This window comes from Mauremys mutica, chromosome 6 (genome assembly GCF_020497125.1).
Source record: "Mauremys mutica isolate MM-2020 ecotype Southern chromosome 6, ASM2049712v1, whole genome shotgun sequence".
Classification (NCBI taxonomy): domain Eukaryota; kingdom Metazoa; phylum Chordata; order Testudines; family Geoemydidae; genus Mauremys; species Mauremys mutica.
This window is the reverse complement of record NC_059077.1, coordinates 95,021,982-95,037,699: the sequence shown is the minus strand read 5'-3', so window position 1 is coordinate 95,037,699 and position 15,718 is coordinate 95,021,982. Positions and strand designations below refer to the sequence as shown.

Genomic DNA, 15,718 nt, shown 5'->3' with positions numbered 1-15,718 from the left:
GCAGTGGGAAGCTGATTTTAACTGCTTCATTCAGATAAATTGGGGGAGAATGTGGTGAGAAGCGTGAGAGGGAAGAAATTATATTAGCTAAAAGCCTCTTGTGTGCTGCTCTTGATTATTTTAAACAGAAAAATGAGATCACAGTTGTAGCAGGTTTGTTTATTAACTACAGAACTGCCATAAAAAAATGGAAAAAATAATTTGCAAAAGTTGCCAAAGTTGTTTCTAGATCTCAAGGTTGAAGATGCACTTGTTTGCTGTTTTCTGTGAAAGTTTCTGTGATGTCTTTTACCAAATTCTTTTAATCAAAATTGTTTGACATTTTTCATTCACCAAAAATGTTTTCAGTAAATAAAAAAAAAATCAATAATTGATGAATTTTATAATTTTTTTAGTAAAAATGGCAGACAATTTTACAAAAAAATGTCAATATCAACATTTTTTCTGCAAAATTTAATTTTTTATTAGAAAGGACTTTTAGGTGGGGAAAAAAGTTCAACAATTTCAACCAGGTCTATTAATTAGCCATTCATTTTAATATACAAGGATATAGCTGATATTATTCTGTGAAGTTCTGGCCAGCCCACTTTTCATGAGCTTTGAAAAGACATGAAAGCAAAACTTCTTTACAGCAAGATGGATAAGATGGGGAGTAGGTGTCTTGAGCAGCAAATGGTGGGTGACTCATCCCTGCACATATTTAAAATTAGATTAGACAAATCGATTAGCTAACATGTTGTAGTGAACAATTTTCCACAAGCAGAGGGGTGGGCTGGATAATCCAATAGATATTTTCTGTGTTTAATTTATTATTTTCAATCTGTCTCTTTCAGAAAATCTAGCTAGACATTCCTGGGGAAAGAGGTCACAATTAGGTTTGGGGATATAATTCTTATGCTGCATCCTGACATATATAAAACCCCCAGCGGTGGCACTCCCTACCATCAGAGATCAGGATGAACCCATCTTTCTACTTTCAGGGGAAAATTTAAATATTTTCTTTGTGTAAAGGCCTTCCCTCCATAAACAGTGCTAGTAGAAGTGACAGAACTTTCCCTGCAGATAAACAGAATAATCTCATTTAAGAAAATGACACTGACAAGGAGGGAAGAGCAGGAACCTTTCAGACTGAAAGGTGCTTTATTAATTTAGATAAAAATTCTATGGTGACAGGCACAATATAAACACATAAGACAGCTATAAACTCTCTAAACCAACCACCTCTCCAAAAAATTGTTTGCTTTCAAAGTGAAAAGTCTGACCATGGTATTTTTCCATTTAATGAAACAAATGTGTATCTAGGCCTGTGCCACCTCATTGATTTTGGGTGTAAGGGGCAGAATTTGACCCACTCTTTAGTGAGAAATATTCTGTTCCATAGCCTTGTGTATTAGAGCGTTGTCTCCCCATTCTGACTTGGGTCCTAGACAGGGCCATCCTTAGGATTTATGGGAACCCTATGCTCCACTGAAGGCGGTCCCAGTCAGCACCCCTGACCTCAGTGTGTCAAGATGGCATAGTCACCACCCCCACCTGTGGACCCCCCAGAACTCCCCCCCCCCCCTTGCTGACACACACCGAGCTTCATAAACAGCAGACGCTGCAGCAGTGGTTCAAGGCAGGCTTTGTGCTGTCACTTAGGGGCTGCATCTTGCCAGAGCCCACAGCCCTCCTGCAGCCCCTTGCCACTCCTGGCTCATCATGGGCATTGTGACAGGAAGTACCAAGCAGTAACAACGTGTGTGTGTGTGTGTGTGTGTGTGTGTGTGTGTGTGTGTGTGTGTGTGTGTGTGTTGGGGGACTGTGTGACAGTGTGGGTGTTGGGATGCAATGTTTATCTGTGAAAATAAATGTTTTCTTTGAAAGGTTAAAAATGCAGGAATATTTCTAATAATCTCAGCTAATATAAGACCTGTATTTTCAGCCCAAAGGACACCATCAGGTCAAATTTAATCACCAAGTTATTTTCCTAATCCACCTTTTGACAACTAATAACACTGATTTTAAAAGATGCATGAGGCCTTGTGCAGGCTAGTTGCATCCTTTTATTCCAAACACAACAGAGGGAGCTCCCTGAAGTTTCATTTTGTTTTAAAGGCATGGAGGAGTTAAATCTTAGTGTCATATGGCCTCTCTCAATATCTTGCTGACAGACCAGAACGTGTAAGCAGTGTTGGTGTAGCTGCATCAGTCCCAGTATATCAGTGAGACAAGGGTGGGTGATGTAATAGAATTTGGTCCAATAAAAGATACCTCACTCACCTTGTCTCACAGAGCAGAGCTGTTAAGCAGGAGAGAGCCTCTGAAAAATCCTTTCGTAGTTGACTGACATTCACTCTGCTGGGGAAGAAGCGGTTCCTACATTTGGACATCAGAGATCACACTGAGGATCCCAGCATCATTCCCATGAGCTGGGTTGCCATGTATTAGATGAACAGCAGTGAGTTTAGGCAGAGCAACAGGCTTCACCCAGAAGCATTCCACAACTGCTAGTCCTTTAGTATAGGGAGCAACCTCTCTTGCTAAAGAGTGCCAAGGGGCAGCTGTGGATCAGAAGTTTCTTTTGACTGAATATAGAATTGTGGCTTTTGTGCAGCAAGTCACACTATTAATGAATGCATTCTCATACAACATGCTTAGCTCCTTGTGCTTTCTGAGTGTACGAGGGCCTGATTCTGAGTGGTGCTGATCACCCAAACTCCCACTGAAGGGAGTGAGGATCTGGCTCAGAGGCTGTAGTTGTGAACACTTTTTTCAGTCAGATATTAAGTAGATAAGACTGATTTCTAAACAGGCAAGTGTTAAATCGTTGGCATGCCATATTTTCAATAGGAATCAATATATTTATAGAGTGCAGTCAATTTGTTTAATTACTAGAGTAGCTGATGTAAATAAAGTTTTTGTCCTGGCAAATAACTATCACTTGATTTGCTTTTTAGATTGTGAGGCCATCAATCTACATTTGTCACCCTTGTCATGGCTGTGGTTGCACCAAAGCACTTCACAGGGAGGACTGTGAGAAGGTTGTGATCTCCCCCCGCAATCCTGCCTTAAGTTCAGGAATGCCTTCGGGGGAGTGGCCAAAATTCTTAACATCAGGACTGTGCCCAATAGACAACTAGCACAGGCTGTGGGGAAAATAGAAGGGTCAAGAATCAAGACTGACAACAGATCTTATAGACCAGCTACCTGGCTTTACCATGCTGTATAATATATGGATCACAGCAAACTGCATCAGGAACACACACACAGGTGGTGCAATTACTTACTACAATGTGGAAAAGTAAGGACAGCCCTACATGTGAATTTGGAGGAGACACAAACCATGGACTATCTAGTGAACATCTGCCCTCTAAGATCCTTCTCCAGCAAGACAGCTTTGATTCATTCCACATAACCAGAAGCCATAGAGTGGATGACAAACTTAGACTCCAATCTTTAATGCAGCTTTTCCAGTTACCATACAGAAATTATGATTATTTGCAGGACAATTGTTATCATTGGCTAGATATTCTCATTAATAAATGCAATTTACAAAAGCATATACCTCAGCTGAAGCTATTTTTAGCTAGTTTCAGAGTTAAGAAAGCTGTTTTTCTTATTCCTCAAATAATTTAAAAAAAATGAGTAAATACTGTACGTAAAAATCAGCACCTTTTCCTTTCATCTTCCCCCTTTTAAATTTGAAAGTTGTTCAAGTTAAAAGCAATGAAAGAAAAGCAAAGAAAAATGATTAAGTGATGGTGTGAATACCACATTGTCCAGCGAATAGCTTCTTGCTGCTACTGCCCTTGGATTTCCTGATATTCATGGGGTTTCATATGTGGGACAAAATAGCGAAGTGAAAGATAGCATAATGAACAGTTGTACAGCTAACTTAGTTACAACTGCAGTGCTCAACTCAGTGCTTCATTCCTTAACAATGAAGTGTTATATTACTGGAGGCAGAGTCTGTGACAGCTAATTACACAGATTTACTGAAAAGCAAAATTCAAGTAGGAAAGAGGTTGCATGTAAGAGTTTAAACATTTTAGGAATAGAGTCAGCCTTTGGTCAACTGAAATAGCACTCTATATGGTATCTGTTACTAGGACAACTGTTATACTTTGTCACAATATAGTTATTTATCTGTTCTTGTTCTATTTCTATAGTTACAATATACATAAATTAAGTGACCCCCCCAATATTAATGTAACACTAGTGGGTGAAGTATGAATGGGATTGTCAGAAGTGCCTAAGGAGCACACATCCCAGTCAAAGTAAATGGAACCTGTGCACCTAACTCACGAACGTGCTTTTGGAAAAGCTTGTTCTAAAAGATTCAAAAGTTAAGACAGCCAATTAGTTACCCCAGTCTGAGTACTCAAGTCTTCTGCCTTAGTGCTAGTTTCTATGTATTGAAATTCTTTTTTGCATTTTTGTTTGCCTGGGAAGAAACCTAGAGTCAGAGGAAGCATTCAGTGTGCCGGAATTAAAGCTATCCTGCTTACAAGGTCTATTGGTGAAAGGGTTAGTACAAGGATATGAAAATTGCTACCTCCAACCATTCATTACTTTTAAAGTTGACCAAGCCAGTTTTCTTTAAAGTAACTCAAAAGTCAAGCCAAGTTTGAAGATGAAGTATTGAAGTTGCCACTTTCCAAGTGGAGCACTAGGGAAGAGCACTTTTCATATTCATGGATGTTAGACAGAAGCAGCAAACATATGAAGAAATTGAAGATTCTTTTGATGGGGATGGCAGCAGTAGCTGGTGAGGGTGGCAGGTTTCTGGACAGAGCTTTCAGTGTTGCCAAATCTTGCAATTTTGTCTCGCAGTTTGGTGTTTTTCTTAAAGCTGCAGCTACTGGAAGTAACTCAGCCCCCTAGAAAATGCTGCCTACAGGGGAATCTAGGCCAATGGGGAGCAACATGTGGCCCACAGGCCGCACGCAGCCAACCATGGCAGACTATGAGACAGTTTGTTTACATTGACCGTCTGCAGGGACGGCCGCCAGCAGCTCCCAGTGACCGCGGTTCGCCGTTCCCAGCCACTAGGAGCTGTGGGAAGTGGTGTGGACGTGCTGATCAATGTAAATAAACTGTCTCAGGGCCTGCCAGCGGATTAGCCTGACGGGCCGCAGGTTGCCCACCACTGGTCTAGGCTCTTGCTACTAAAGTTGAAAGCATGCATGTGAATTCAATCACAAACCGCTCTGCAGTTTCACCACACATGCAGCTAATGCAAATAATTAAGCTTTGGCTTTATTTATTGTGTTTTTTGGCTCACATAGAATATTTAAACTCAGTCTTTCTTAAGGACCCACATGTGCTAAATGGGATTGCTACAGTACAGTAATTGCTGAAGAATAAAAAGTTTACAAAGCTGTAAAATGTCAGTCATTTCTTATTGTACTGTATACAGATTAGTACAGAATCCAGTCTGATCCACTCTGAGTTGTTGCCTTTTTCTTGCAGCTTTTTGTTCGATTAAATCCTCCATTGAACTGGCCGAGACCATTGCCGTATACTTTAAAGCCACTTTTGGCTTGTTTTCAGCGTACATTTGTAATGGAAGATAGCTACTTATAGACTAGCTGTAACAGCCTCCCCAGGAACATACAACAGTCCCTGAAGCTAGTGTTGCCAACTTTCTAAATCACAGAAAACCAAACACCCTTGCCCCACCCCCTGCCCTGCCCCTTCCCCTAGGCCCAGACCCTTGCTCACTCCATCCCTCCTCCCTCTGTCACTCACTCATTTTCACTGGGCTGGGGCAGGGGTGTGGGAGGGGATGTGGGCTCCGGCTGGGGGTGTAGACTCTGGGGTGGGGCCAGAAGTGAGGGGTTCAGGGTGGAGAAGGAGGCTCTGGGGTGGGCCAGGGATGAGAGGTTCAGGGTGTGGGAGGCACCTCTGAGCTGAGGCAGGGGGTTGTGGTATGGGAGGGGGTACAGACTCTAGGATGCCACCAGAAATGAGGGGTTCAGGGTGTGGGAGGAGGCTCAGGGCTGGGGCAGGGAGTTGGGGTGCAGGCTCAAGGAGGGAGTTTGGGTGCAGAAGGGGGCTCAGGAGGGGGTGCAGGCTCTGGGAGGTGGTGTGGGGTATGGGCTCCAGGAGGCACTTACCTCAGGGGGCTCACTGGAAGCGGAGACATGGCCCTTGGCTCCTAGACGGAGGCGTGGCCAGGTAGCTCTGCATTCTGTCTCCACATGCAGGTGTCACCCCTCCCTGGCCACGCCTCCACCTAGGAGCCGAGGGACATTGCCAATTCCGGGGAGCTGCGCAGAGCCAGGTAGGGAGCCGGCCAGCCCCGCCAACCAGACTTTTAATGGCCTGGCCAGCAGTGGTTAACCCAAAGTTTTAAAGCCAGAGGCAGCTTATTTTAGTGCTAAAAGAAACGTCAGTTGCTTCAGGTTTTTTTTTTTTTGTTTTTTTTTTTAAAAAGGATATTGGAGTTTTCACTGTGTATGGCAATGGGCTAAATCTTGTGTTTGATTAAAATTGGCAGAGGTAACATTGCAGACGCTTAGAAATAGATTCATTTTTGGAAGGGCAAGGGAAGAGAAATCAAATTAAATATTTTGCTCTTTTCATGTGAAGTAGAGATTAATATTTTAAGTGGGTTACAGGATATAGGCCTAAAAACCTGTAGCCTTTATCTTTAATTTAGACACGGAAGTGGAATTCCTATGTTAAAATGCAATTATATATAAAGATGTTTCCAAAGATTTAAATGATCGTTTTAGACAATACGTAGGTACTGAATGGAAAAAAGTTTCACAACTGTCTTTATCCAATTTATCAGACTGCAGTAAAAGCAGCACTAAGGAATAGTTTGAGTTTTAACACCAAGGTAGTGCTTACATTCAAGGAGTTTGAGTGCAATCTACAGTCTTGCTTTTGTCATGTCTACCACAATAGTTGCTTTTGTCTCTATGAAGGCCTAAAAAGACAGCTAGAACTTTACTCTGATAGCATTCAAAGTTGTTGCAGGTCCCATTGGAAGACAGATCCAGTGCTTAAGATTTAACTTTCTTTACCAAAATGATGCATGTCCCCAAAAGGCACCTGAAGTGTTTCTTCCTATTCCTACATCTCAAAATTTTTGCTGTATTTATACCTTGTGTTCCATCTTCCTTAATCACTTTCTCCACAGCAGGTTTCTCAGCCCTAGTTCTGATGTCATAGGGTATAATTTTGCAAACAAGTATGCAGCTAAGGGCTTGGCTACACTTGCAAGTTAGAGTGCATTAAATCAGCCCCGTGTGCCCTAACTCCTGAGGTGTCCACACTGGCAAGGCACTGAGAGTGCCTGGACTCTGCAGCTGGAGCGTTCCTGGTAATCCACCTCCACAAGAAGCATAAAGCTTGCTGTGCCCTGCCTGAAATGCCTGGGTGTCAGTGTGGATGACATGTTGCATTACTGTGCCGTAATTGGCTTCCAGAAACATCCCATGATCCCCTGAAATCAAGTGGCCACTCTTCTCATTGTTTTGAACTCTGCTGCAGGCATGCAGATATCTCCTTTCAAAGATATCCCCATTTCTGACAGCCGGCATGCTTATCTCCTCCGGGACACAAAGCAAACCATTACCGTGGAATACTGGGAGTGTGTGAGAGAGACGGGGAGGAGGGGGATCTGCTACTGTCTGAACTTACAAGACAGCATGCTGACACTCTCTGCCCCCCAAAACACACTGTCTCTCCCCCACATACACACACATTCCCTGTCACACTCCACACACACCCCTCCTTTGAAAACCACACTGCAGCCACTTGCACACTGGGATAGCTACTACAATGCACTACTCTTTGTGGCATTGCAAGAGCTGCTAATGTGGCCATGCCAGTGTGCTTGCAGCTGACAGCGTAAACACACAGCAGCATTTTCTCCGTTGCTGTCTCCGAAGGCTGGTTTAACTCCCAGCTCTCTACATCTGCTGCAAGTGTAGCCAAGCCCATAGTTACATACATGAACAGCAACACTGGTTTCAATAGAATTCCTCCCACGAGTAATGTTATTCACCTTCACCTATTTAAAGGATCAAAACCATAAAGAGTATATACACATTTTTTAACTTTCATCTCTTACTATTGGTGTACAACTGCACACTAAGCTTCAGTCTAGGCTACCATCTCTTCTTCATCCCAAGAAGTCTGGAAAAAGTTTCAAGAGTTAGGACTAAAAGGTGGACTACTTTTATGTTAGTCCTGTTACAATACATACTGAAGATACATCCTCCATGCTACTCACAGAAGTAGCCCCACGGAAATTACTCTGACTGGGGGCCACCTCCCTGAGCCAGGCACAGCATGATTTGGTTTCAAGTTAACAAATCTAACTATCACAGTGAGTTCTATTTTGACAGCGCTTTAACAGAGGACTTTCAAGTGTCAAGAGAAAACAGTTTCACTTAGAAAAATAAATTTATTTTTCTGGATATTCAGTAAATGTTTATATGTTCTGGGATACAAGTGGGTAGACTGATGTACATTAACTCTTTCAGAAAGTTGAGCCCAGCAGCTCTGCCAGTTAGAGTTGCAACATCAAAGAATTTCAATTCAATCCTCATCAACTAATTAAAAAAATTACAAGTGTAGAAAAGTGACATTATGCACAAAAATAAACTTATCAGCATGTATATCCTAACAGGCCCAGCAAAAAAATTCCCCTGAGAAGATGGACATTGCAGATTAGAGCTATAAATGTCATCTCTGAAATTAAAATCTAATTGATAAACTTTAAAATAGTGTTAACAAACTAAAACAAGCACACAACATTACTGTAAGAAGTGTACTTTAAACACAAGGCCTTTTAGCTTGTTGGTGAAAATTTCAACTTAAATTCAAAGTTTTCAGAAAAGAGGATTCAAGAGTCTGTATCCCAGAATACATGTGGAACCCTGCAAAAGTCTTAGCTTTGGCATATTGGTCAATTCCCTTTTAACTGGTTTTTAAAGAATTCCTGATGTGCATTCCCTGAGATCCTTTTGCATCTACATGTTTGCTCTGTCTAGCTTCTTCTCCACCCCTTGCCCAACAGTAATTTAAGATTATGAAAAAAGGATTGAGTTACGGCCACACAAAATCAGGGGGTTCTGTTTAAGTCTTTGGATTGAATAGTAGCAGGAGATCAAAAAACTCTGAAAGGCTAATATTGAAATGTTACACAAGAATAGCTGAACCTACCAGAGTAGCTCTCTTGACCCCAAATATGCATTTTGAGGCTTGGACCTCTTCCAATAACAGAGTATGTGGTATGGAAATTTCTGGGGGGAAAAGTAGTCAGGTGAGACTCAATTAAACTGAACTTCTCATATATACTGCAAGTGGAGTTTCTGATGCTCATACCAAGGTGATGAGTAAGGTGCCACACACTAATAAATCATCACTACATACTTAATATTTTATCTGCATGACAGTCTTATCAGTGTGAAGCTGTCATACCATACACAAGATAGCATTTTAATTTTTGTGTTGATGCAAAGCTTTCTCTCTCAAATATTCTTCTAAGCACTGAATTGCAAAGGGGTCAACATCAGTATCAAACTTGTTAGCAAATAAGTGGTGTTTCTGTAACATCCAGTTCAAGTCTCCCACGCCAAACACACACACAGAGCGCACATGAATTCCATTGCACGGAGGATAGGGGGCACCTTTTGACACATCCCCTTCAAAATAATGCCACTTTACAAACCTGGCAAGAGCATTCATGTCAGAAACGTCATATTTGTCACTGGAAGAAACTGCCCCTGGAACTTCAGGGATTCTTTGAATAGTAGCCCACAAGTATTCATCAGGGCTATAAGTGTCTTTAGCCCATTCAATAAATTCAAGGATTTTGCTGTTTTCTAGCACGTACTCTACAAATCTCCTACTAGCAACAAAATAGGCACTGCCAGAGAAAATAGGTGTACTAAGAGGTGGAGGTTGTTTGTCTATTCCCATGTTCTTTAGCTTACCATCAACAATTTCATAGTGTTTTTTCCATCGTATTTCTTTGTTGGAAGGCATTTTCTCAGTTTCTAAGCTGTTTTCACCCTTTAGGGCTTTCAATTTCTCCACCATTTCCTGGTTGGTCTTAATAGGAAAGTCCATACCGCAAAGATTTATCAAATATTTCCAGTTTGTACTTCTCCTGTAGAGATCTTTCATGCAGTTGAGGTCTGCCTGTACCCTGCTCCACGAAGCATACACTACGCTCTCCAATTGGCTGGCAATAAAGACATTATCAAAACAGGACACAATTCCCTTAACTGCTGCCAGAAAAGATTCTGGAGACTTTTTGTCAACATGAATGCAGTAATAATTCTGAGGAGCATAGATTGATCTTAGAAGTCTATCAAGCATGTCTATTTTGTGATATACCACTATTGAATAGGCAATTGGAAATTCAGCTTCTTCTTTACTGAGAGGTTCCATAATATACTTCCGCATCTTGGTAAAAGAGGCACAATCTGTTGTCATATTAATATAATCACTTGCTGTTAGCTTAGGGCGTTTCTTAAATGACACAGTTAACATCTCAAGCTTTACTTTTTGAATTTCCTCTATATCACCCTGCAGTATCTTAGAGCAGTTAATATTACTGGTAGGATCTTCCCCAGTCAGCTCTAGATGTCTGTGATTCAAGAAGTCTGGCTTTTGGTTACTTTTTAGAACCGAAAAGGCCACTAAAGTAAAAAGTAGCACAAGGAGGTGCCTGAAGCGTAAAATATGACAAAAACGAAATTTTCTTCTCAGCATTTCAGATGACATCAGATACCTTCACTTGGCTAAACAAAGTTTCTTTGTACTCATGATCTCAAACCCACTTCAACAGCTTCAGAGTCATCTGTTCTCATTTCTCAAAAGTGTGCATATATGCACTGGACACTGGAGGAAAAGCCCTAAAACAAAAACAAAATAGAAGTCATTTCTAAGAAGTACAGTTATTCTGCAATTCAATTCTACATTTTACCAGTAGCTTTTAAATCAAAAGTTGATTTAAAAGTCTTTGCTTTAATGGTGAATGGTTTAGTTAAAAAAGTTTCCTGAAATTTAGAAAACGTAATGAATAGGGTGGTTAAAGTTTAGACTTTTGAAATTTTAGATATAGTCTGAGCTTTCCTGGAACTGTTTTCCCATTTTATGACCAGCTCTAGTATTGAAGCTATAAATTCAAATGTTAATTTCCCCCTCATACCATCTTTTCTTTTCCATTACTGGATGAAGTGTGTTAATTCTGGTATGGCTGGTCTAAGATAGATTACTTAGATCCGCCGAATCCCTTTTTAAAATGTTGGCATTTTAAAATGCAATAGGAAGAAAATTGTTTTGTCCCCTAGACAAAACTGGTTTACCCATATTGGTTCTCTAAATTATTTCATCTAATTGGGGTTTTGTGCAATACAGAGAATGTGAAGTGTTAGTAGCTTAAGTACTTCTAGTAAATATTCCAACCTGAATTTAACAGGGACATTTTACACACACTCCAAAGATCTGTTGGCATTTCAATTTACAACTCATTTACTAGGGAAACTATTCACACTTCATCCTCTCATTTGAAATGCAGCCCACATGCACATTCAGCATTTTATTCTTGTGATACAAACCCTTAAACATACTGAAGAATGGGTAGTGATGTGATCCTGGAGCTTCTTTCAGGAAATATCTGAAAAAGAGAAGGTGAAAAAAATAATTTAGTGTTACATAGTCATCTAGCTTTCAGAGAGTTCCTGAAGACAGCTCTCTAGTTGACATGGTATTGCTATTTTTGTGGTCTATTTTTGAACAGGTATTTCAATTGCACTTTTGAAGCTGTCTCATATCACTCTATGCATAAGACAGCTTACTCAGTTGTTAGAGAGCTGGCTACTAGATAAGCATAGACTACAAAGTGTTGAGGGAAGTATAGTGTTGTCAGAAATATAGGAATAGCCCTAACTTCTCTTGATACAACTGCATGGATTTCATATGAAATATCCAATACGCTAAGAATAAATGAAAATCTGAGTTTGTTATAAATTCAAAGCACTATGGTGTGTATATATATATATACATATGTATGTATGTATGTGTATTCACCTGCAATGTACAGTACATATTTTATGTCCATTAGCCCTTAATTAAAATATCTTAAACCCCACCCATGTGAACATTCTCCATTATGTATTTTTATAGAAAATTTGACTGAAGAGTCCTGTATATAGATGAACAGAGTCTGGAGACATCTGCAGATGTATGACTGCCCAGAAGAGTTTGCCAATAATCTCTGGAACCTGGATCAACTAAACAGTTAATAGTTTAAGAGTGGCACTTTATTTGTATTCACAAACATGCTTGCAAAAAATTAAAAGCTACATTTGGGCAAAAACTTTGTTTTTCCTTTTCTTTCTTCTCTCCCCTTTCAGGCTTACATGTAAACAATATTGAGACAGCATGAAAGGGAAAAATAATGCAAACTCAATAAATAAGACAGTGGAGGCCTATAAACAATTATGTTGCATCTAATGTACTAAATAGCCACTTCTACTTTTAAATACATCATTTAATTAACTCTAAAGAACATTCAGGTTTTAGCTTCGAGTACTTTATTTCAGGGGTTCTCAAACTTCATTGCACTTCATTCAGGTGTGAGGGCCCAAGCCAAAGCCCAAGGGTCAGGGGACTGTAGCCTGAGCCCCACCACCGAGGGCTGACGACCTTGGGCTTTGGCAGGGCCGACGCAACCCATTAGGCGACCTAGGCGGTTGCCTAGAGTGCTAACATTTGGGGAGCGGCAACCGGATCTTCGGCCGCCCCAGTTGTCGGTGGTATTTCGGGGGTGCCATTTCAGGGGCAGGACCTTCCACCATCTAGGGTGCCAAAAAAGCTGGCAGCACTCCTGGGCTTCAGCTCTGCGCAGTGGGACATGGGCTTCAGCTTTGGCCCTGGGTGGTGGGGCTTGGACTTTGGCCCCAGACCCCAGCAACTCTAACACCAGCCCTGGCGACCCCATTAAAATGGGGTTGTGACCCCACTTTGGGGTCCCAACCCACAGTTTGAGAACCACTGCTTTATTTAATAGGAAGCAAAATGCTCAACGTATATGGCGGGATGGTGATGGGAGTCCATAATTTTCAGTGAGAACACGTGCCAATATTTCAATCTGGAAACTAAAGCATTAAAACTTTTTACTAACTACTATTCGAGAGCACTCGAAGACAACCAAATTCATACACAGTCATGTTTACACTTGCAAAATCAGCAGAAATGTAAGTATTGCTAATAAAGCTGGTAAAAAAACACATTCTGCAAAAAAAATATTGGAACAGTTTTTGTTCCATGAAAAATTTAACAAAAAAGTTTTTCTATAAAGCAGAGTGCCAAGAGTTTTGTTGGTATCTGTCTTCCTTCCCCACTGCCACCCCAATTCTTGGTGGAAGGAAAGTGCAGGAGGAAGAAGAGGAAAACAAAAGCTTTTCATGCAAATTTTAAAAATTTTCAATAAAAATTTCAATTTTATTGCCAAGCTGTTTTTTGAAAAACAATTACTGCCAGGTCCAAATTACCTTCTAACAATTTGTTTTTGAATTTTAAAACAGACCAATGATCAAGGCTTGAGATTTCCATAACCCAAGAACTGCATTAAGCCTGTTTTTCCTGTAACCTGCTCAGTACAAATTTTTAATAAATCTGCTAAAATTTTAACTTCTAATTTATGATTCTCAAACTGTGGCTTCTAAGCGTACTTGGTGATTGATGCCTGTCAATCTTCATTTGGGGATGCTTACTAGTTGCAGCCCAGATCATGATTCTCAGAAGCAGTCTTGATCCTCACCCTGCCCCCCCCCCAAAAAAAGATGTATTCTGGGCAGTTTCTTCAATGTATAGTCAAAAATGTTTAAATTAGCAGCATGTGACAACAAAACTAGAGAGTTAGCAAATCTACAGGACAGCAGACTCACACTGCAAAGTGACACAGAGATTAAAATAGTGGTAGCTCCAGGCAGCAAGAGAAGTTTCATCCTGCATCAACGGAGAGGAAATAGACAACAGTCAGGTAGAGCACTGGAGCGGAAGGAATAACCAAGTAAAGTTTGCTCTTATTAGAGCACTTTTATGTAGCCAAAAAACAAAATGTTTGAGGGACCAATGCTACTCTCCATGCTGACTACTAGGATTCCATCATCCTCCAAACTAAATGAATTGTACAACAATTCATTAGTCCCACTACATTTGCAGTTTTGAGTTTTTATATAAAATTGTAAAGGAAATAAGTGCTCTGGGTCAGCTCTTCCTTCATGGTAGTAGAACGATATGGAATTGGACTAGAAATAGCTCACCCCAACTATATAAACACACTTGTACTGTGTCCTCTGAAGTTAGACAGCAGTAGTTTCATACTCTTATTTAAATAACTCATCTGACACACATCAGTGCCTCCTCAGATGTGCAACCATCTATATAACAATTAAAATAGTTTTCTGCAAACTCACGAAACTAGCTATGAACTCTCTATTCTGCAGTAGGGAAATTAAACAAGATGGTGACTCTTTGGTTCAGTTTCCACCTAGTGTCTATAGTAGCTTTTCATAAAGCAAAGGGCTGGCTTTATAAACAGGAAAAATAAAGTCTACACTGGTGGTTGTGTCACAGCTGTTCCACTCATCCACAAGGGTCTCCACACTTGTACATAGTTGTGTGGAGTAGGATTACAAAGGAGATTTCCCATCTTCCTAAAGAGGGTGGGAGGAGGGAAGGTGAAGGGAAGTAGTAGTTTTAACTCACAAAACTGCTATCAGTCATTCCCATGACATTAAAGCCCTTTACATCAGTTTCGTAGGGCAGGTCTACACTTCAAATGCTGCAGCCACACTGATGTAGCACTTCAGTGAAGATACTACTCTGCCGACAGGAGAGCTTCTCCCATCGGCATATTAACCCACCTCCATGAGAGGCAGTAGCTCCGAGAGAAGATTGCCCGTTGACATAGTGTTGTTACACCTACCTAGTCCCTAGTGTAACTGCCTCACTCAGGGGCATGGATTTTTTACATGCCTGAGCGACTTAGTTATACGGATATAAATTTATAGTGTAGAGCTGGCATCTTTTCTTCCTCTTTTGTTCAAGGTACTTTTCTACAGAAAGTTTCCCAGGATCCATTACTGCTTATCACAAGTTTCTGCACAAGGGCTCTATATGGTTCCCTTCATAGAATTAAGGCGATCAGAGAAATAAGACTGCCTTCTCCACCCAGTGAAGCCCAAAGGTCTCAAATCTCTACTACTTTGCACTTGTGCAGTCATTCACATGAGTATAAAGAGGTGTGAAACTCTACCATTCTAATTAGCATATAGAGTGTCAAGTTTCCCCTATAGGGTTTGTAGCAATGTAGCTTATTGTTTCTGATCAGCTCTTCCCAAATCTTCTCATAGTGCTGTATAGGTTTTGGTATAGTCTCGTCTCTGGTCCAACTAACAGCAATATAGCTAAAATGTAACCTATGGGAATATATTTAAAGGAAGAGCATAAGGCTTGTCTACACTGGCACTTTACAGTGCTACAACTTTCTTGCTCTGAGGTGTGAAAAAACACCCCTGAGCGCAGTAGCGTAGCTAGCGAGGTGCAGGGGAAGCAGCCGCTTCCCCTCAGCACATTTTTCAAAAGTGGTGCCTGAGCGGGGTGTCTGGGAGCTGCCAGAGCTCTGGGTCCCTGCGCAGCACGGCTCGGCTCAGCGGCGGGAGTGGGGAAGCTGCTGTGGTGGCAGCTCAAGACATTC

General features: G+C 41.0%; 1 protein-coding gene across 7 annotated transcripts in view; it reads right to left on the bottom strand.

Moving 5' to 3' along the window:
• Nucleotides 1–8,355: 8,355 nt before the first annotated feature.
• The window catches only part of GCNT1 (glucosaminyl (N-acetyl) transferase 1), a 58,969-nt gene continuing 51,606 nt past the window's right edge, over nucleotides 8,356–15,718 (bottom strand). For 5 of the 7 annotated variants that reach the window (XM_045022110.1, XM_045022111.1, XM_045022107.1 and 2 more), the window contains 2 exons: nucleotides 11,571–11,629; nucleotides 8,356–10,865 (listed from right to left, as the gene is read on the bottom strand). In XM_045022110.1, the coding sequence (XP_044878045.1) occupies nucleotides 9,442–10,734 (1,293 nt within the window). In that variant the 5' untranslated portion in view covers nucleotides 10,735–10,865; nucleotides 11,571–11,629 and the 3' untranslated portion in view covers nucleotides 8,356–9,441. The remainder of the gene's footprint in view (nucleotides 10,866–11,570; nucleotides 11,630–15,718) is intronic. The other 2 variants (XM_045022113.1, XM_045022114.1) reach the window with 1 other exon arrangement.